Consider the following 23,603-nt stretch of genomic DNA (forward strand, 5'->3'; position numbering starts at 1 on the left):
AAGTGATCACTCCCATGGGACAGGTGAGGGATAGGATGGGGAGGAGCACACTGGTAGATGCACTAGGACTGGGAATAACCGAATTCTTAAATGGGACAAGGGGTTCATGGGTATTTCTTGTATTTCGTAACTAATGTGAGTTACATGTATTCTCTTGAATGAGTATGCTACCTAATAATAAATGGTAGTAGATTTGGACATATCAATGAGTAAGAGTCACCATATGCCTAAAATATTTTAGTACTGATCCTTCCAAACTTCTCTATGCTTAAACATATTCAAATATTTTTAATAGAGAAGAGATGCTGTTGTAAAACCTCCTTTTCTCCCTATAGTATGTGACAGGCGTCTTTCCAAGTCAACATATACAGATCTATATCATTTAGTGTTGGTTTAATATTCTATTAATTGTGCAGCAATTTAACCAATTCCCTACTGGACATTTAGGTTTTCCATTTTCTTCTATTAATATTATTTGTACATTTTTTATATTTAGCTCTGTGCAGTACCAGGCACATAATTAGGTACTTGAATATTTTTTGAATGAATTTTGTTTTCTTAAAATAAATTCCTAAATGGGACTGCTTGATGTGTGTATTCTGAAGTGATATGTCTTATTAAATTAGCTTTCTGATAGCTTATACTGATTACACTTTTATGAACAGAGTCTATGTAGTTCACATTTTCTCAGAATTCTGCAAATACTGGGTATTAATCCTTTTAATCTCTGCCAGTTATATAGGAGATAAAGGCCTCCTTCGGTTAAACATTTCTTTGGCACTGACAATCTTTTTGCATTTACTTTGGCCATTTTTAATTCCTCTATGAGTTGGTTAGTTACTTCTTTTGCCCATTTTTCTATTAAGATATTAATAGTTGCTTTCTAAGAACTCATCCATTAGGATTTATTAACCTTTTCCACAAAAGTTGTAAATATTTTCCCAATTTATCACCTGTCTTAACCTTGTTTATGATGATTTTTTGGGGCGGGGGGGGATGAGGAGAGAAAGGAAGGATATAGACTCTTTATACGTGGTCCAGTCTTTTTTTAAAAGAAAACTTCTTGCTACAGATAAAAGAAAAATTCTATTATCTGTTCCCCAAATTTAACAGTTTTAAGATTTAAATTTTTAAGTCTAAATTTACACAACCTGGAATTTATTTCAGAATCTTGGCTCAGACCTGATAGAAGGGTTTATACTCACCAAAATTGGCAATAAAGACATCCCATCCATCTGTGTCTTATTCAGGTTATAGCCAGCAATGTCCAAAATAGTAGGACCCAAGTCAATGTTGGCAACAAGCATCTATGAACATGAGGGAAAAAACAAGCAATGTAGAAAATTTGGTCTCGTTTTCCTTTTCTATCTATACTTTCTTCCCCCCACACCACCCATGAGACAAATAGCACTTCTTTTGTACAGCCCATATTTACTTAGGTCTTATTGGTTCATATATTCAAATATAACTATAATAATTTTAAAAAAACAAAACAAAGGCATAAAGGGTTATAATATATGCCCCTGGGGAGTTATATACTTATTCTACCCATATTGTTATTGATCAAAACATTTTTTAAAACTCCACAGGGATTGCCTGTAGTCTGTTATGAATCATGAGAAAAATGTTGGTCTAATTATTTTATACAAAGTGTTTTACAACTTGATTACTCTTATTCATTTAAATTTGACTTCAAAGGAACTCCTGACATTTTCAAAGACCTCAAAGGTTAAATACTTGCCACCAAGGAAGATATAACTCTTCAGTTTTTCAAAGTGACAACATTGCTAAAAAATTATTTGTAATAAGCTTTGAACACTGGAGAAAACTTATTTCCACTGTGCATCAATAAGTTTCCTTTAAGAGCACAAAACTTAGATGTTTTAAACAAATATTCTAGAAATTAAATATAACTGCTTAATGTGTTATATTACATGTATTCTCTTGTATTTATACATCTGCATTTAAACGTTGCCTAATTCCTTGGTTCGTGAGACTATTTTCCTTCTGCATACAATGCCTCTTCAGGACTCAAATAAGCACAGTCCAAGAGAAACATAATAGGACCACATATGTAATTTAAAATTATTTAGTGACCACATTAAAGTTAAAAAAGGGGAAACTGTACCTATTTTAACCTGATATATAAAAATATTACTATTTCAACATGTAAGCAATACAAGAAAATTAATGAGATTTTACTTTTTTGCTTTTGAACCAAGTCTTCGAAATCTGGTATTTTAAACAAGTATTTTAAATAGTCTCGATTTGGACTATTTCATATATGTTTTGGTTCAACAGCCACATGTGGCTGGTGGCTATTGTAGTGGACAGTGCAGGCCTATGTAGAACCTAAGCATACACATGGAAGTCACTTTGGTCATAGGCTAGGAAAAGCTTTAGAGTGGTGAAGGCAATCCACCAGGGAGACAGGGGGAACTTAGGTTTACCAAGTACCTATTCTGTACCAGTACTTAGTATTTATCCTCGTTTAAGCCTCACCACAATCCTATGATGCAGTATTTCCCCCATTTTATGCATAGGAAATAGAAGTAACTGAAACAAAGTCAACAGCTTATAAATATAAAAGCTATCATTTACTCAAAGGAAGTAACAGTCTTCAAAATTGTTGAGAAAACTTATATCATCTTAGGAGAGGCCAAATGGGGATTAAAAAAAATACCCTACTGTCTATAGCCATGCCACCCTGAACAAGCCCGATTCTGTCTGATCTTGAAAGCTAAGCACGGTTGGGCCTGGTCAGTACTTGGATGGGAGACCACCTAGGAGGACCAGGTGCTGTAGGCATAAAATATAAAAACTAAGGCATTGTAAGCTGACAAGGTCCTTGCAATCTGTGAGGTCAACCAAGGGTTGCCTCGCCTAAAAAACAACAAAAATGAAAAATATCCTACTACTAATCCTCGTACTTTTAATTAAAATGAAAACAAAACCAAAACCAAAAAAACACCATAGTACAGACATGAAAGGCAAGAAAACATCTTCAGACCACTGCCAGGCTTCCTGATAGCTAATAAGGCAGTGATATACAGATCCTGGCCTGAATTAGTGTAATTCTGCAGCTGTCAGAAATGACAACTCAGTGTCAGGCAGCTCATGGGAAAAGCAATCCATATGTTACGAGGAGGAAAAGAAAACCCCACAACAACGTCTCTAGAGACCTAGGTTAGAGATATCTTGCCTAGTTCCGAGTCCCCTGGGCAGACCAAGCAGCTTGGAATAATGCAACAAGAATGAGTATGAATATGGAAGAGATCATGTCAAGAGAGAAGAGACAAGGAGAAACATGATGTACAGAATCAGATTAAGGCAACAAGACCCTAATGTGTGACTAACAGATCTTCAGTGATGATCAGAATATTAACAAAGTGAAGCCAAGTCCACAGGTATTACTAATATGTCCATGGCAGTTATATAAAGACCAGGGTAAACGGCAAAATAATAAAACCCAGAGATATAAAATGTTGATTGCCTGTCTTACTAGGAATTAAGGGCCATCAGCTGCCTGATGGGAGGCTCTCCATAATAGTGGTTTGCTCTATGGGGGAAAGGGAAAAGCTCTGTAAGTTCCAGTACACATGGAGAGACACTAAGATTTGGCACAAGTACCATAAACACCATCCCAGGACTCTTTCATCTATGATAGCCACAATAATTACATCACCCCTAAAAATAATGGACAAATTCTCTTCCCTTCTAGGATTTTGTTGGACTAATAAGTAGAGAGTCTCAAAATGTCACAAGATGAGAGACTTCTAGTGAATACCAAGTATAAAGTATTAACAATTATATCTATCTCTGGTTTTTACACAACCAAGAATTAGAATAGATACTACAGGTCTATTACCATAATGACTTTTAGAAATCTTAGTGTTTTAAGTTTCTAAAATGGTACAGATGCTCCTTGACTTATGATGGGGTTATATCCTGAAAAACCCATCATAAGTTGAAAATATCAAAAACTGAAAATGCACTTAATATGCCTAACTTACCAGGCATCATGGCTTAGCCTAGCTGGCTTCTACTGAATGTGTGTCACTCTTGCCCCATCATAAAGTCTGAAAATTCTAAGTCAGAACATTGTAAGTTGGGGACTGTCTGTACTGGTTTTACCATGAAGTATGAACTCAAAGATCTACTTATGGATTGGAACTGAAAAAGCTTTGACAAGACCAAACGTAGATTATTTCATAAATCATAGCCTCATAGTTTATTTAGGAATGTCCCTGGGATTTAAAACATAGACATTCTGATGAAATAAAAGCCCCTAAAAAACTCTGGAGCATGAAATCAAGGGATATCATGCCTTGAATCTGCTTATTTTTTAGCTCTGGAAAAATGACAGTGCTGCAGAATTACTGAAAAGAATAAGAGGGCTCTTAGGAAGATACAATGGGTTTCCAAACAGACATTTAAAAGCCCTGATGTTAAAGAATTCATTTAAGCCTTGATGTTAAAGAATTCAAAGCACATCAGAGAGCACCCAAATCCATTTACTGGAAAGCACTGGAACTGCATGAGAAAGCAGAGAACTCCCCACATCTTGGGCTGCTTTATCCGGATTTGCTCCTCAGTCCCAGCTTCTCTAACAGGAAGAAGCCATGGTGTCTTCTAGTTACACTTCAGAATGTGCACTTAACAGTCTCCCAGTTTCGCACAGGGAAACCAATGCTTATTTTATCCAAAGTATTAAAGCCAACATGTGGTCTTCCTGACTCCCAATTCAGTTCTATTTCTCTTGGATCATGCTGTGTCATTTTAATTATCCTACTAATCTTTTCCTTTCTTAAAACACGTTTGAAGAATGTCTATCACCAAATTGAAAGTTAGAATAATTTCTAGCCAGAGGAGAAAACCTCGACAGCCAGTCTTTGGCAACTACACATACCACCTGCCCTTGTTCTCCCAAAGAGCCAACACGAAGCTAAATCCACTGGTCAAACATGTCCTTGTTTTTGCCATTAGGCTGCTGACAGCTCAGCTCATTATGCCAAACTCACAACCCTATACCACTCACAAAGAACAAATGGCACTGAGACAACTGCTGCCAACACATGACGAATCACCCACCATCTCTGACATTCTTGTGCTAGATGAAAGCCAAGACATTTCATACTTCTCAAACTATATCTGTCAGCACATTGTAAAAAAACCATGAATTTTAAGAATAGACACAGTTCATTTTCAGTCCTGGTTCTGCCATTTACTATGTGACCTTGGTAATATCCATTCAACTAACGTGGATGTCTCCCAATATATGTTAAGGACTGGGTATTCTGAGCTTAGATAGTGCCCCTCTTCCAGGAACTCCTAAAGTAAAAACAACAAACTCAGTAGGGTGTGATAAGTGTGAGGCCAGCTGGGAACATGGGAAGGGCACCTACTCCATGTGGTGGTAAGGGGCTGTATTGACTTCCCAGAGGGGACCCCTAAACTGAAGCCTTACAGGACAATTAATGTAGACTGGTGAAAGGGGCACTGAATGGGCATTCCACACAAAAGGAACAGTCAGTCATAGAGAGGAAGGAAGTGAGAAAGATAGTTCACTCAGGAAGTGAAGATAGTTCAGTACATGTGCCACCTTCTGTCTCTTGAACAAGCCAAGCTCATTCTTAATTTGTGCCATCACATTTACTGTTCTGCTCAGAACACCCTCTCACAGATGCCTGTATGATTAAATCCTTCTTAACATCCAGGTCTCTGCTCAAATGCCTCAGAGACTTTCACTGATAACTGTCCTTAAAGTATCTGGCTCTCCCTGACACAGAGAATTAAGAACTGATTTCTCCTGATTGTTCATTGCTGTGTATCCAAGACTCTTGGCATACTGTGCTGGAACAAGAAAAGACTTAATAAATACTTGTCTGAGCTACAGTGTAATGGTTAAGTATATGGACTCTGGAGCCATACTGATCAAGTTCAAATACAGGACTCTGATACTGTTTAGCTATATGATCTTGGGCAAATCATTTAACTTCCGTATCTTATTCTGTACCTCGGTTTCCTCATCTATAAAATAAGGCTAATAATATCTATATTTCATAAGGCCCCCAAACTGGCACAAATGGTGGCTGGCCTTTCCCACTGTAGCTCCAACCAAACAGTCCCAACCATGGCAAAACTGGCGGCCAGTCCCAGCTAGCGTAACAGCCTGTCCCGAGTGCATCCAAGCCTGACACAAGCATCAATGAACTGCAGCTCATAACGTAGGTCCTGCAAGTGACTGCAAGCACAGCAAAGTGCCTGAGCCCGCACTGGTGCTCTGCCCAAGAGGCTCCAGATCCAATGTACCCTACAGCCAACTTCACACTGCTCTGGAGTCCCACCCAAGTGGCTCCATAAACAATACACCACATAGGAGGTCTTGGCTGGAACTGGGGCCCTGCTAGAGTGACTCCCGTTCTACAAGGTCAGCCTATGCACAACAGCTTATTCATTGTAGTTGCAGCTAGTGCTCACACAAGTTAGCCCCACCCACCACTGTGCCAGCAGCAATTAAGGCCCAATTACAACAGAAGGGCACACACAACCCACATAGGGGTCACCTGGCTCAGGTGACCAGGAGGACTGTGTTACTGGGCCCCACATGACATCTTCTACATAAGACATTCTTTTAAGACCAGGAATGTAGTGGATCTGATAAATAAAAACAAACAGAGCCAAAATGAGAAGACAAGGAAATATGTTCCAAATGAAAGAAGAGAATAAACTCCAGAAAAAGACTAAACGAAACAAAGATAAGCAACCCACTGGACAAAGAGTTAGAAACAATGGTCATCAAACTCAGGAGAATACATGAACTCGGTAAGAACTTGAACAAAGAAATAGAGAATATAAAAAAAAATTTAGAACTGAAGAATAAAATAACCACAATGAAAAAATAAACTAGAGAACATCAACATTAGATCAAGTGAAGCAAAAGATCGAATCAGCGATCTGAAAGATAAGTAGTGGAAAACATCCAAATGGAACAGCGAAAAGAAAAATGAGAGTAGTTTAAGGGATTTCTGGGACACCATTGAGCATACCAACATTTGCATCATAGAGGGTCCAGAAGGAGGACAGAGAGAAAGGAACAGAAAACTTATTTGAAGTAATAATGATTGCAAACTTCTCTAACCTAGTGAAGGAAACAGACATCCAAGTCCAGGAAGCCTAGAGAGTACCAAACATAATGAACCCAAAGAGGCTCACAAAAAGACACATCATAATTAAAACGCTAAAAAGTTAAAGAATTGTAAAAGTAGCAAGAGAAAAGCAGCCAGTTACATACAAGGGAGCCCCTATAACTATATGTTGATTCTTCAACGGAAACTTTGCAGGCTGATGGGAATGGCACAATATATCCAAAGTGATAAAAGGAAAAATTTATAACTAAGAATACTATACCCAGCAAGGTTATCATTCAGAATTGAAGGAGAGAGAAAGAATTTCCCAGACAAGCAAAAGCTAAAGGAGTTCATCACCACTAAACTGGCATTACAAGAAATGTTAAAAGGGCTTTAAGTGAAAATAAAAAGGCCAAAGCTAAAATAATACAAGAAAAAAAATTTCACTGCAAACAGTAAAAGTAGTCGATTAAATAATTATAAGGCTAATATAAAGATTAGAAGACAGAAGTAGTTAAGATCGTGTAAATACAACAAATTAAGAGATACACATACATGATACAAAATATGACAAAAACAAACGTGGGGAAGGTAAGTAAAAAATGTAATGCACTATAGGCAGTGAACACACAATGCAATGTATATGCCTTATTGTTGAATTGTACACCTGAAACTTACTGGATTTTGTTAACCAATGTCACCATAAAAAAAAAAAAAAATGCAGCTCACTGCCAGTGTTAATTTAATTTTACATAAACATGCTCTTTGAGGCCAAAGCAAATCTGACTGGTTTTCGATGTGAAAATAAAATATAAAAACTGAAAAAAAAAGTAATGCTTTTAGAATATATTTGAACTTAAGCAACCATCAATTTCAAACAGACTGCTATAAACATAGGTTGATATATCTGAATCACATGGTAATAACAAACCAAAAACCTATGATATACAAAAAAATAAAGAGAAAAGAATCTAAACATATCACTATAGAAAGTCAATGTACAAGAGAAGACAGCAAGAAATAGAGACCCACAAAACAACCAGAAAATAATAAAATGACAATAAATAAGCATTTATAATTACTTTAATTGTAAATGTACTGAATACTCCAAAAGACAGAAAGTGGCCTAATGGATAAAAAAACAAGACCCATACACATGCTGCCTAGAAGAGACTTATTTCAGAAAGATACAGAGACTGAAAGGATTGAAAACAATTTTTCATGCAAACAGAAATAAAAAAAAGCTGGGGTAGCAATATATCAGACAAAATAGACTTTAAGACAAAGGCTGAAAAAGATGGCACGGCCATGAATCCTAAGGAGCAAGACAAAATCAGATAGTATATGAGTTTGCAATATAGTTGCTTGCAGTAAATGAGTGTAAACAAAAAATAAAACACACACACACAAAATAAACAAAATAAAGGCTGTAACAAGAGACAAAGAAGGGCACTATGTAACGATAAAGGGACCAATCTAATAAGAGAATATAACTCTAGTAAACATCTATACACCCAATGTACAGATGCACTCAATGTATAGGAGCCCCTACCTGCATAAAGCACATATTAACGGACATAAAGGGAGAGGTCACAGTACTATAATCATAGTAGGGGACTTTAAAACCCTACTTACATTAATGAATATATCATCCAGACAGAACACTAATAAGGAAACAATGGCCTTAAATGATACATTAGACCAGATAGATTTAATCGGTGTTTTAAAGCATTTCACCCCAAAGCAGAATATACATTATTTTCAAGCACACACGGAACATTTTTCAGGATAGACTACATGTCAGGCCACAAAGCAAATATCAATAAATTTTAAAAGATTGAAATCATATTAAGCATCTTCTTCGACAATGGTATGAAACTAGAAAACAATTATAAGGAGAAAACTGGAAAGAACACAAACACATAGAGGCTAAATGACACTACTAAACAATCAATGGGTTAACAAAGAAATCAGAGAGAAAATCAAAAGATATCTTGAAACAAATGAAAACACAAAGACCCCAAATCTGAGACACAGCCAAACCAGTTCTAAGTGGGAAATTCATAGCAATATAGGCCTATCTCAAGACATGAGAAAAAATTCCAAACAATCTAACCTTATCCCTAAAGAAATTAGGAAAGAATAAACAAAGCCCAAAGTGAGAAGGAAGGAAATAAGGATCAGAGTGTAAATGAAATAGAGATTTAAAAAAAAAAAAAAAAAAGATCAATGAAACTAAGAGCTAGTTCTTTTAAAAGATAAACATTGATAAATCTTTAGCCAGACTCATCAAGAAAGCCCAAATAAATATCAGAAATGAATGAGAAGTGACAAGTAACACCACAGAAATAAAAAGGATTATAAGAAAATACCACAATCTTATGCCAATAAATTGGACAACCTGGAAGAAATAGATAAATTCCTAGAAACATACAATCTTCCAAGACTAAATTAGGAAGAAACCAGAAAATCTGAACAGATAACTCCTAATAAAATAAAATCAATAATCAAAAGACTCCCAAAAAACAAAAGCTCTGGACCAGATGGCTTCATAGGTGAATTCTACCAAGCAAAGGATTAATACCTACCCTTCTCAAACTACTCCAAAATAGTGAAGAGGAGTGAAGGCTCCCAAAATCATTCCAGAAAGCCAGCATTACCCTGATACCAAAATGAGACAAAGACACCACAAAAAAGTAAAACTACAGGCCAATGTCCCTGATGAACACTGATGCAAAAATCCTCAAAATATTAGTAAACCAAATTCAGCAATACATTAAAAAGATTATAAACCATAATCAAGTGGTATTTATTGCCAAGATGTAAGGTCAGGTCAATATCCTCAAATCAATCAACATGACACCACATAAATAACATGAAAGATAAAAATCATATAATCTTATCAACAGATGCAGAAAAAGCATTTGACAAAATCCAACACCTATTTATGTTAAAAACTCTCAGCATGGTGGGACTAAAGGAAATATACCTCAATATAATAAAGGCCATATATGACAAATCCAGAGCTAAGATCATACTCAATGATGAGAAGCTGAAAAGCTTTTCCTCTAAGATCATAAACAAGATAAAGATACCCACTCTCACTTTTTTCCTTTTTTAACGTAGTATTGGAAATCCTAGCCACAGCAATTAGACAAGAAATAAAAAGCACTCAAATTGGAAAGAAAGAAGTAAAACTATCACTATTTGATGATGACATGCTATTATATATAGAAAACCTGAAAGATTCCATCAAAAAACTGTTAGAATAAATGAATTCAGTAAAGTTGCAAGACACTAATTAATATTCAGAAATGTTTTGCTTTACACACTAATAATGAACTATTACAAAGAAATTAAGAAAACAATCCCATTTACAATTGTATCAAAAAGAATAAAATACCTAGGAATAAATTCAATGACAGAAGTAGAAAATTTGTACTTTGAAAACTGTAAGACACCAATGAAAAAAAAATAAAGATGACACAAATAAATGGAAGGACAGACTGTTGTAGTGGACTGAAAGAATATCATTAAAATGTCCATATTATCCAAATCGATCTACAGATTCAATGTAATCCCTATCAAAATATCAGGGGCAATTTTCACCGAACTAGAACAAACCCTAAAATTTATATGGAACCACAAAAGACTCCAAAGAGCCAAAGCAATCTTGAGAAAGAACAAAATTAGAGGTATTATGCCACCTGATATCAAACTATACTACAAGGCTACTGTAATCAAAGTAGTATAGTACTGGCACAACAACAGACATATCTATTAATGGAACAGAATAGAGGGCCCAGAAACAAATCCACACTTATATTGTCAATTAGTGTATGACAATGGAGGCAAGAATATACAATGAGGTAAGGACAGTCTCTTCAGTAAATGATGCTGGGAAAAATGAACACATACATACAAAAAAAATTTAAACTAGATCATTTCCTTACACCATATACAAAAATAAACTCAAAATGGATTAAAGTCTTATACGTAAGACCTAAAACCATAAAACTCCTAAGAGAATATAGGCAATAAACTATTTGGTGTTAGTTTTAGCAATATCTTTTTGGATATATGTCCTAGGGCAATGATAACAAAAGCAAAAAAAAGAACAAATGAGACTATATCAAACTAAAAATCTTTTTTTGCACAGCAAAGGAAACCATTAACCAAAAAGGCAACCAACTGAATAGGAAAAAATATTTGCAAATAATAAATCCAATAAGAGGTTAATATCCAAAATATATAAAGAACTCATACAACTCAACATCAAAAAAATTCAAACAATCCAATTTAAAAATGGGCAGAGCACCTGAGTAGACATGTCTCCAAAGAGGACATATAGATGGCAAACAGGCACAATAAAGATGCTCAACATAACGAATCATAAGGGAAATGCAAATCAAAACCACAATGAGATATCGCCTCACACCTGTCAGAATGGCTATTATCAGTAAATCAACAAACAGCAAGTATTGATGAGGATGTGGAGAAAAGGGAACCCTCATGAACTGCTGGTAAGATGGGAAACTGGTGCAGCCATAATGGAAAACAGTATGGAGGTTCCTCAAAAAAATTAAAAGTAGAACCACTATATAACCTAGCAATACCACCTGTGGGTATTTATCTGAAAAAAATCCAAAACACTAACTCGAAAAGATATATGCACCTTTATGTTCATTGCAGCATTATTTACCATAGCCATGATATAGAAGCAACTTAGGTGCTCATCAACAGATGACTAAAGAAGGTACGTATGTATATACAGTGGAATATTATTCAGCCGTAAAAAGAATGAAATCTGGCCATCTGCAACAACATGGATGGACCTAGAGGGTATTATGCTAAGTGAAGTAAGTCAGACAAATAATGTATGGTTCATTATATGTAGAATCTAAAAAACGAATTAAACAAAAAATCAAAGCAAAAACAAACTCATAGATATGGAGAACAAACTAGCGGTTGCCAGATAGAATAGTGATGAAGGGAGGAGCAAAAAAGGTAAAGGGGATTCAGAAATACAAACTGCCAGTTATAAAGTTAGTCACAGAGATGTAAAATACAGTCTAGGGAATATAGCCAATACTATAAAAACTACGTATGGTGCCCAAAGGATACTAGGCTTATTGTGATCACTCTGTAAGATATATGAATGTCTAATCACTATGTTGTACACCTGAAACTAATATATATTGTATGTAACTATAATTTAAAATAAATAAAAAGACAAAAGCTATTCGTGTTAAAATATATATATATATATATATATGCACACGCACATATATATATATACATATATGTGTGTATATATGTGTATATATATATATATATGAAGCGGGATACAGTTAATGGCGGGGGCAGGAGTTTAGAAAAAGTCACTGTTTCCAAGACTTATTAATAAAATACACTTAAAAGATTTAAGCCAATCACCTTTTTTCCTTCATAGGAAGAGAAATCTAAGCGGCCTCCTTTCTGGAGGAACTAGCTTTCTTTTCTCAAGCAAGTGCTACCTATAAACAGAATCATTTGTCAGGCACCTACCTTGCTTGTCTGATTTAGTTTGATCCCAGGTCCTCGAACCAACAGTGGAACTTTGATATCAAACTCATATAGCTGCCTTTTGTCTATTGGCAAAGAAAACTGTCCTGAAAACAAAACACATAGGGTAACGAAGGAGCCAAGATAGAAGTATCACTCATTCATTTGTTCATTTAATAATCAAAACAACTTTGTTCTACTAAATTATGGTGTTTTAATAGGAAGCTTAAATTTGCCTGAGCATCTTATTACTATAAGGCAGGATGAACAATTAGTTCGTCTTCTTTAAATAAATGCCTAGGTGGATTCCCTGGTCTAATATAGCAAAAATTAAGCAAAAAGAAAGACTGGAAAGTACTGAAACACAAAGATAATTTATGTATGATACTCGACCTGATCATAATTTAATGAGTTTATTCTAAAAACTGCTAAATAAAGAGACAAAAACATTTATCTGGCCTTTCCTGAATAAACTGCATGTTAAGATAACCAAACAGCTGATGAGAGAAAGTTCTTCCCTGAGGAATTCCAGCTAATAAATGCAAAAGGACAGAGTTAACGAAGTCAACATTTTGCAATTTGAGGGAATGATGGATTTAAGCAACAATCATCAACAGAAGCTTTAGCCACAAAAAGTTCACAGGACAGGCTCAGGCTGATACCACAAGAGCCATCAATCAATATTAATATCCCTAAAGTAAGGCAACCAGATACCACAGGCATCACGAAGTGATGCAATAGGAAGTACACAGCAGCATCACCAACAAAGCATTCTTGCTGAAAATGTAAATTTCTGTTAAGACTCTAGATCTAACTACCAATCTCTAGAAAATGCCAGATATAAACAAGTAAGAACACCACAAGACATCAATTAGCCAAATCCAGAATGTGAGATATTCTACAGGACAAAAGACCAGTTTTTCCAATAAATCAGTGGCAAATGACACTTTAGGACCTGTAAAACCTAAAGGTAACGTGGACTTTTTCTAGATCCTCATACACAATACACTAGTCAGATGCAAAATCAAGTGTTGATGTGTGGAATCACAATGTATGGGGTTTCTTCAAAACTTCACTAAAAAGAAACGGAAGGGTAGAGAGAATTGAAAAGATTGGCCACATGGAGGTTATTTTACTAGTCTCTAGTATTTTAAGCACACTCTTTGGGTGCTTAAAAATATTCACAATACTACATTAAATGCCCAGTCAATCTGCTCCTATGTAATAAGCAAGCCTCAGGTTAATTCAAGTTTATGAAATTTATAGATGGGGAAAGAAGACGACATTGCTTTTTAATTACACAGAAGGTCCAAGTAGAAAGGATGAAAGTCAAGGGCATTGGGCTGACTTATACTGCAGTTTGGAAAAGAAAAACAAAACAAAAACCACTCATACATATACATATACATACACATACACACACACACACACACACACACACAAATCAAAATAACTAATTTCACAATTTCATAAGAGTTTTCCCCACAAGACAACCTTCTCTTGGTTTTCCTGTGGAAAGTATCTTACCTCTATTCTCTAAGATCTACTTGTCCTTGAAATCTAATTCAGTTTACCGCCTCCTTAAATCCTGCCTCCAACCCATCAAGCCTACTCTGCTCCTGACTCCTAGAATATCATGTAATTTAGCATATAATGTAGCAAATAATGAAACATGGTCTCTCCATGTGGGAATGAGCTGGCCCTTAACCAGAGGGGTCCTGAAGGGAAGACCCTCCCTCTGGCCTCTCCACTGCTATAAAAGGTCTAGAGCTCCTGCCATTGCTACTGGTTGGGTGGAAAAAAAAAAAAAGACACCTTGCAAAGGTCACAGGAGTACCTAACCATGCCCCTTACCTGTGTGATAGCCATTGTCCGAGGTATAAAAGATGTAAGTGTTGTTGAGCTCCCCATTGAACTCCAACCTCTTGACCAATTTCTCCACAAGGTCATCAACTGAGAGTAGAGTTTGCCACCTGGATGTGGACAGCAATAGGACCTCAGAAACGTGGCTGAAGGACACCCGCAAAACCTCTAAAGCATTCTCCCCAAACACTCAAATCCCAAATATTTCCTTTTCTCAGACGCCCTCATTGCAAAAACACAGATTAGAAAAATTCAGAATATAGTTAGTTCATTCCAACTTTAACTGTTTCCAAAGAAATAACTAAGGCTTTTTATTACCAGTTAGCTTTATTACTACCACTGGTGATGAGAGTAGAGACAACTGGCAGGGAAAGTTGTCAATTCAGTACTGAGTAATACAGATTAATTCAGATAGACCTGTACCACAACAGTGTTTACTGGTCTAACCTAGGGGTTGGCAAACTACAGCTAGGGGCCAAAGCCTGCCCATTACCCATTTTTTCAGTTTTTAAATTGTGGTAAAAAACAAAAAATTTATCATCTTAGCAATTTTTAAGTGTACAGGTCAGTACCATTAAATATATTCACATAGTGAAACAGGTTTCCAAAACTTCTGCAAATCTGAAACTTCATACCATATTAAATGACAACTCAGTTTTTATACACACAAAGTTTTATTGGAACACTGCCATGCTCATTCACTCACATATTACCTAGAGCTGCTTTTGTTCTCCTATAGCAGAGCCAAACAGCTGCAACAGAGAAATGATCTGCAAGTCTATAATTATTTACTATCTGGCCTTTTACAGAAAAAGCTTGCCAACCCCTGGTCTAAAATATACACCTTTAAGAGAAAGTAATGGATTTTTAAAAAATGACTTAAAAGAATGTCCTGAAAATTCCAAACAGCAAAGGTAAATATTTTGCTCTGGTCTAAGCCTTTGGGTCTTATGCAAATATTGAGGGGACTGATCTCTAACAAAGCTACTTTTTCTTTAAATGGAGAAAACTTTTTTCTTAATCAAATGGCTCCAGTTTGCAATATGTTTTAATGAAGCAAAAAAATGGATTATTTAATTAGTTGTGGGGTCCAAAGGCCACCTCATACACCTGAATGTTAAGGAATCTCTGCTTCTGAGGCAGTAGATCCCCTATGAAAGAGTCTCCTCCGTCAATGTGATTTTGTCTCAAGGATAACCATGTGGTACAGTCCCGTTCATAGGCTGATTTGGAGGGTCCTCAAAGACCACCCAGATTGAGAATATAGCAGCTTGTCTATGGCCATGACACCCTGAACAAACCCGATCCCGTCTGATCGCTGAAGCTAAGCAGGGTTGGGCCTGGTTAGTACTTGGATGGGAGATCACCTAGGAAGACCAGGTACTGTAGGAGTAAAAAATAAAAAAAAAAGGGATCTTAAGACGACAAGTTCCTTGCAATCTGTGAGGTCAACCAAGGGTTGCCTGGCCTAAAAAAGAAAAAAAAAAAAAAAGAGAGACTATAGCGGCTCTTACCTTTTCCTAAATGCATTATCTAAAAACTGTATTGAAGAATTAGTCATTGGGGTCTTGGCTTGCCTAATTAACCAGTGCTTGTTCTAAAATTTCAAAGAAAAAAAATGTTAACACTGAGTCATCCAGTCAAATAATCTACTAGAGTAGATAATTAAAAGGATTTTACACTTTAGGAAAAACTAACTGGAACCTGTTCAAACTATTTTAGACTTTCTTCCTCATTTCCCTCCCGTGTTGCCAAAAATATTTTCTGTAGATTATCACTCAATCCTTAGATTTTTCCTTTGTCAACAGAATTGATAAGCATTAATAAGAGATTTAGTGAAAGATAAGGAGAAACTACTGGCTCAAAGGAGATTAAATTTTTAACTGAGTCTCTGCTTTGGGTCTACTACCCAAACTCCAAAAGGATAAATATTAACTTTATTTTCCTCTAAGTTTTGCCTAATAAGTCCACATTTTATTGCTTTCTATTTTCTTACCCAAGATAGCCATCATCCCAAACCTTGGGGAAAATCTTGTCACTAAAACTTCAAGTCTAAATCTGGAGGGTTCTTCTCATTTAAATTAAAAAATCAAATTTTTAATAAAACAAAAACATTCTCATACACTATTCTCTTCTTCCTTCCTGTTCTTAAAATCCTAAGCTACTATCTCCCAAACTATGACCCTCAAAGTGTTCTTTAGTTAATATGCTTGAGAAATGCTGTTATAGCATATTCTCCTGTTGAAAATTCATGTTGGAATCTGAATAACTGAAATATCCTATAGCAGAGTGACTTATTTAACCTAAAGTTTATAAACTTACTTGGTCCTGAGAACTTCTATCAATTTCTTCTGGAACACAATTTGAGATGGCCTTCTAGTTTAAAACTCAGTTCACTCAGCTTTAAAAATCATACTTAATAAGTGCATGCTTACAATATTCCAGGCAATATGCTAGATGTTTCTATGTACTTTAATCCATATAGCAGTCACCTTGAGGATTAGGATCTCCCACTTTAGATAGAAAAATAAGTTAGCATCTTCCTCATGGTTAGGTCATTTAGTCAGAAAGTAGTAGTGCTGAGACTAGCTCCAAGACTCATTCTTTCCACCAACTCATAAGCAATTAAGATTTCTGAGTAAGAGGTATGAAGTAGTAGAGGCCTCCTGCATTTGAACCAGTGCCAATGCCCTGTGCCAAGGGAAGGATAAGTAACTGGCATATGAGACAAATATATAGGTTGTAGCTCTTATGTTACCTTATCTATCTCACCATTCAACTTCCTTTCCCAACAATATTGCACTGTGTCACCCCTTTTTTTCCTATGCCTCAGGCCTGGTGAGGGCCACCCAGAGTAGGCTGCTGCAGGCCCAACTTGGCCCCAAAGGACATGTCTTAGCCACTGCCAGACAGAGAAGAGCCAGCACAGAGGTTATCAGGAGAGCCTGTAGTCAAGAAAGATGGCATTTCTTTAACGTTCCCTGTGGACTCTCCAGTTGCTCACTGGATATGTGGCAGGAATCTTATCTGTACTTCTGAAGCAAGTTTATACTATCTATTGTACTATAGACAGGTGTAATTAGCTTTAAAAGATCTGGAAGGAAAACCAACTACAAGCTCAAAGGCTCCCTGACTAGTATACAATGAACTATATTGAGTATAGCTTAATTCAAGGATTAAGGGAAGCTACCGTTCCATGAATGTTGAAATTCTTGTTTCTTGGTGCAAAGACATTCTGGAAGGTCTTCTGGTACTGAGGTGCGGCTGTCCAAGGTGAATGAGGCGCTGGAGTGGAGATCATCATGAAGAACGGTTCAGAGTTGGACTTGTAATCCAGGAAGTCCAAGGAGACATTAGCCTGACATATACAAAGATTTGTCATCTCCTACCCTATCCACTAGTTGAGGACTTGATAGATACATGTTCTCTGGTGAACAGAAGGTACAAGGTCCTATTAGCCTTTAACCAATCTTAGCATATAATCTATGTCATGGTCATTTGCAAGCATATTGTTGGAACAAATATTTGGCTTTTAGGCAATACTTATAAAAACTGAAAAGCACACCATCCTAAAAAAGCAATTAAAATCTTGATGATTTTACATGATCTAAAAATAAAGTGTTATTTCCCAAAAGAAATAGTAATTTGGCCATTTTAGTATTAACTTACATTAATGCAGCTTAGAGTATATACATTTGATACCTTAAAGAATATAGTCAATCTAATTCACAACAGAAAAAGGTATATTACCTTATTCTTACAAAAATGTGTAGAGTTGATATCATGAGTTAGGTCAGCTAAAGTAGCTAAGCTAAATCAGTAATATTAAATCCAAGTAAATCACACCAGGGCTTTAATTTATATGGACGTATATTCTACATTTGCTATCTGGAGATACTTTATGAAAATGAAAGCATCCCACACATGCGAATTGTTCTAGTTGATTTAGTATATGTGTTGCCAAAGCAAGCTCTGTTCTAGCTGACTTATAGCCTCATTTATTCCCAATACTAAACTTGAAAGATACTGACTGTATTAATTGCCTATCGTCACTCTGCCTACCAATTTACTCTAGCCTTGTCAGAAATCTGTGGTTTCTCCAACATGCCAGGCACACTGCTGCCTCAGTGCCCTCACATTTTTCATTCCCTGTCTGTGGCACTCAAAAAAATTACAGTTCACTCTCCTTTCCCTCACGATTTTGTTTAAATATTACCTAAGTAATCCCCATAGCCTGTATCATTTCTCTAACTGATCAGCATCTAACAAAACAACAATGAATGTGTATGTACATACACATACGTGTAAATAAAATCAGCCACTAAAAAGTTACTTTCCACAGAATCAAAGACTTTGCTTCATTTACTGCTGAATACCTGCTGAATAATAAGTGCTGAAATATTTGGTGAATGAATGCTTTAAGGAGTTATCATTAGAAACACCTTAGACAGGAAAGGGAAGTCCCAAATTCACCCAACTTCAGTATTTTTTATTAATATATAAATACACAATGCCTAAAGAACTCCCATCTCCCTATCCCCCAACCCTTATGATGAAGCCGCTATCTTGTAGCTTATGAGTAAAACTGGAGTGAAGAGTAGAAATCCTTACAAAGTAAAACCTCTCTGAAGTAATCTCTATAGTCTTAGAGATTAGCTTTGGGAAACGGGATTTGTTGCTGGGATTTCAAGAACATTAGATCTGAGCCTGGCTTATATACAAAGAAAAATACCCTTAGGAGTTTTTAATCAGTTGGAAATATTCTTTGGCAGTTAGATCAAGTTATTATTCATTCACATTGTCCAAGATGGATAAATACAACTACAGGTTTTCTAGACAGAGTCTTCAATCAAGTGTGAGCCAAATCTGCAAGGACAGAGCTTCAGTAACTCACCAAAACATCTGTCAGGTAGTCCACGCTGTAGTTTTCACCATGCTTCCGTGCCTTCCCATTGATAGAGAGGGTATAATTATAGTATTTAGAGTTCTTTTCCTATTAAACAGACAAAAATAAAATTTGTTATGAGGTCAGTACACAAAATGAAAGTCAGAAACCATGCTGGGCTAAACTATACTCTGTTTAAAGAGTGATAAGACATTGTAAAAAAGATAATTACTCAGGTCAACATTGTATTTTTCAACTAGCATTTATTAACCTCTAACATAGTTTCAATAATATATCCTACTTAAAAAACAAACAAACCAGGAGTGGATCAAGTAGAACAGCAAAATGTTGCTAAACCTTCTGTAATGCAAGAAAAGTATCCCACAAAAAAGTGACTCACAAGTCAAAAGACTTTCCTTTAAGGAGATAAAATAGCCAATCACAAAAGTGGACAAGTTATTTCAACGTCAGAGCTAAATCAGAAAGTAAACATATTTTGCATCGGTAGGACTGTATGTAATTGTCACTCACTTCAATAATCACTCACCAAAGCATACCAATAACTCCATCCCAGAGGAACATGTTCTAGTCCACCTGCATCTGGAGCTCCATACTGAAAAACAAGAGAAGCAGGGCATTAAAAGTCCTTAGATATGACCAGAGCACAAAGAAACAGGAAACTTTTGGAATCTTTTTACATCAGTCCCTGAAACATAGTTAAGCGCTCACTTTCCCCAAACATATAAACCAGCTAAAAGTAAAGAAAACTATACTCTTAGAAACCTCTGAAGCAACAGTTAGCAAACTATGGTCAATGGGCCAAATCTAGCCTGCCTACTGTTCTGTATGGCCAGCAAGCTAAGAATTTTTTTTCCAGCCATTTAAAAATGTAAACACAAATCAAAAGAGGACCATTTTGTGAAATGCAACAGATAACGTGAAATTGAAATTGCAGTGATGATACAGTTTTATTGGAACATAGCCTCATTCATTAGTTTACATGTCTATGGCTGCTTTCAGGCCACAATGGCACAGCTGAATAGCAACAAGAGAGATATATTGTCCTGGAAAGCCTAAACTATTTACTTCTAGCCCTATATAGAAAAAGTCCACAGGGCTCATTTGCTGAACTACTGAGAGCATGACCTGTGGCTAACAGCGAAACTAATCCAACTATGAACTTTCAGCCTAAAACTTCAGTTGTCCTGCTGATGAAATTTATTTTGGGACTCAATTTATTTGATAAGATGAATAAGTGAAGAAACCATAGAATCATCCCACTGTATTGTGACAAGGTTTAATACTGCACGTGAAAGGCAGAATTTAATACCTGAGAACTAAATCTTTGTTATTTGAAAAAATTTCTCTTTATTTTGTATATAGGATAGATGATCTTTCATATATAAAGTAGTACAGGTTCTTTTTATGACCCACAGCCTTAACCCAATAACCTAGTATCCTTAATTATTTCTCACGATTCTTTTCAAATTGGCTCATCTTCCTTTAAACCCATCTAATTACTGTGGGGAGGGGGAGAAGTAAAAGAAATGTCAGATCAGATATTAAAATCTCTAGCAACCACAGATCTAAAGCATATAAGAAAATGTACATCTTCTTTGTCCTGCATCCCTACTTTTACTATAAGGGATAACCCCAAACATTCTCAAATCTGCTATTTCTTTTAAGCTTGAACTCTAAAAGCCAAGGCCAACTGTGGTGGATATGAGGCCATGAAATCCGGCACTGGCAGGTCACAATGAAGTATCTCCTCGTCCATGTCCACAAGGTCATCAAACCAACTACTCGGCCGTATATTTTAATGTCCCGAAGATCTCAGGCTCTTGGTGCTCTTCATCATTGATTTCTCCACATTTTATTCCCACTTTTCAGGTTGGAGAATGGGTTAAGCATAAGTTGTTCTAATTCAGAGAAGATACTAAGAGGAAAAAATAATTCACTCTGATCCTAATAAAGAGGAAATGGAAACAAAGATACCATGACAGCCACATGACAAGCAGAATTCTTGAGGAAAAAGAGGAAGATGCATCAGACGGCAGCAGTCCTGGGATAATTTCAAATAAATGCTCCTGAAACTACTTAAAGGAATAACTGTAGTAACCAAGTCATGTAAATATGTTCATGTAGGTAAGTTCTTATTTAACAGGCAGATTAGGAGAAAACAACATAAACCAAAACCCCTTTAACATAATTTGAATGGATGCTAACTAAAAAACAATTAACATGAATTACATTAATTCAGCTGTTACTTTTTTTAAAAAAAGGATTAGATCATTCAACATACCTCATTTAAGTATTTCCCTGCAAAAAAGGTCTGATAACCACACATTGATCTGAGAATTGCTGGGAAAGTATTCGGTTCCTGAATCTTCTGCCAAGACCTACTACTGCAGTTCCCCTCTAAAGTGTTGTTAACAACGTGATGATTATGTGGGTACTTCCCTGTCAAGATACTGGCTCGGCTTGGGCAGCAAAGAGCACTTGGCACATACTACAAAGGAAACAGAAGCAAAAAGAACAAAGTTACACAAGAAAGATGGATTTCTCATCATTTCTAAAGAAAATAAAGAAAGCTGCTCAATACTTTAATTTCAAATTTCCAGTTTCCCATCGAATAGAGATTTTCTTTATACATAACACACTTCTGAGCTGCTTTAAGTTACAAACTAGAGATAAAGCAAACCAAGAGAATAGATTTCTTTTGCAGATGGTTTCTTTCTGAAGGATAATATAAATTATTCTAATCTCAGCTGCCTAAGAAATAGTTACATGCAAGGAGCACAGTGTGGTGGGAGCCAGGTCTTAACTAAAGATAAAGGATACTACTTGAATGTAATGTCTCTAAGAAGTAGAGGGTAATTTTCAGGTTGATCTATAGCTTTACACATTTCCTGTATTACCTTATACATGGGATATGGATTTTTTTTTCTATGCTATGTTTCTATTAGCTACTGTCATCAATATATTAACCCATTATACCCAATAATATTTGTATAATTTTTAATATACATCACCAAGCCACTTTACAGATGGTAATACTAGCTTATACTTGCACCAGCCGAGTAGGAATGCTCATTTGAACACACCCTTGCCAAAATTACATATTATCCCTTTTAAATACTTAGCATTTATTTGGTCTTCCAAATTGCATTTGACATTTTAAAATACTGGTGAGGATGAACATTCTCCACACACGTACTGACCAATCATTTATGTGAATGGTTTGTTCATGTGCTTTGTACATTTTTTCCTCCTGAGCTGTTGGCCTCTTACATAAAATTTAAGGATTCAGTAGTGTTACAGATACTTCCCATTTTTTACTTTTGCCCTTTAATTTCGTTAGATGTTTGACTTTTGTAATTTTTACATTGGCAACTCTTTTAATTCTTTCCTTTTGTCTCCTGACCTATTTTTAGGCCAATATCATACTGTTTCCTATATCTGCATACTATAGTATAGTATCCAGTAGAGCATATTATATCAGTCACAGAGTTCTGTAACTTTTATTTACATAGATCTTAAATAACCATTACTAGCCACCACCAGCTATTCCTAGAGTCTACATTCTTCCTGCTATATGAATGGGAACTTTTCTCCCGCTATATTTCTCTAACTGGTTTTATGGAAGAAAATTTTAATTTTTTTCATTTCTACCTTACTAAATGCTATTAAGTTTTCCAACAATTCTATTTTCTAGGCAGAAAATCCAAATAAGTGGAAATATTTGTCTTTTCCCATAAGTTCTACCTCTTAATTCCATGAGACGTATGCCAACAACTAGACAGTTCAGAACAACATTAATTGGGAGGTATTCTGCACTTGTCTTCTCCCTAACAGTAGTGACATGAGTCTTTCACCTTAACTATAAGGTGTGCTATTTGTCTGAGGTATTCATCATAAGGATGTATTCTTCCAATAGTTTAATAAATTACCAGGAAAAGATGCTAAAACTTCAGAGGACTTTCAAGCATCTATTGAGAAGAACATATAATTATCCTTCTTTCAACTATTAATACCATGTTGGTAGACAATATAATAATCACCATTATGTAGTATTTGTGGGTTCTGTATCCGCAGATTCGACCAACCAACCAACTGAAAATATTCATAGTTGGGAAAAAAAGTTATGTTGTTGATGTGAACTATATGTAGTTAGGTTTATG

General features: G+C 35.8%; 1 protein-coding gene and 2 pseudogenes across 2 annotated transcripts in view; 2 read left to right on the forward strand and 1 right to left on the reverse strand.

Annotated features, from left to right (window-relative positions):
- The window catches only part of GNS (glucosamine (N-acetyl)-6-sulfatase), a 40,938-nt gene that overhangs the window by 11,576 nt on the left and 5,759 nt on the right, over positions 1-23,603 (reverse strand). For both annotated transcript variants that reach the window (XM_015598515.2, XM_006923705.3), the window contains exons 3-10: positions 21,725-21,931; positions 19,970-20,035; positions 19,432-19,530; positions 17,728-17,895; positions 16,052-16,134; positions 14,529-14,647; positions 12,678-12,781; positions 1,206-1,307 (exon numbers count right to left, since the gene is read on the reverse strand). In XM_015598515.2, the coding sequence (XP_015454001.1) occupies positions 1,206-1,307; positions 12,678-12,781; positions 14,529-14,647; positions 16,052-16,134; positions 17,728-17,895; positions 19,432-19,530; positions 19,970-20,035; positions 21,725-21,931 (948 nt within the window). The remainder of the gene's footprint in view (positions 1-1,205; positions 1,308-12,677; positions 12,782-14,528; positions 14,648-16,051; positions 16,135-17,727; positions 17,896-19,431; positions 19,531-19,969; positions 20,036-21,724; positions 21,932-23,603) is intronic.
- LOC112472373 lies at positions 2,690-2,808 on the forward strand (annotated as a pseudogene).
- LOC112472402 lies at positions 15,811-15,929 on the forward strand (annotated as a pseudogene).

Source organism: Pteropus alecto, unplaced genomic scaffold, assembly GCF_000325575.1.
Source record: "Pteropus alecto unplaced genomic scaffold, ASM32557v1 scaffold76, whole genome shotgun sequence".
NCBI lineage: Eukaryota > Metazoa > Chordata > Mammalia > Chiroptera > Pteropodidae > Pteropus > Pteropus alecto.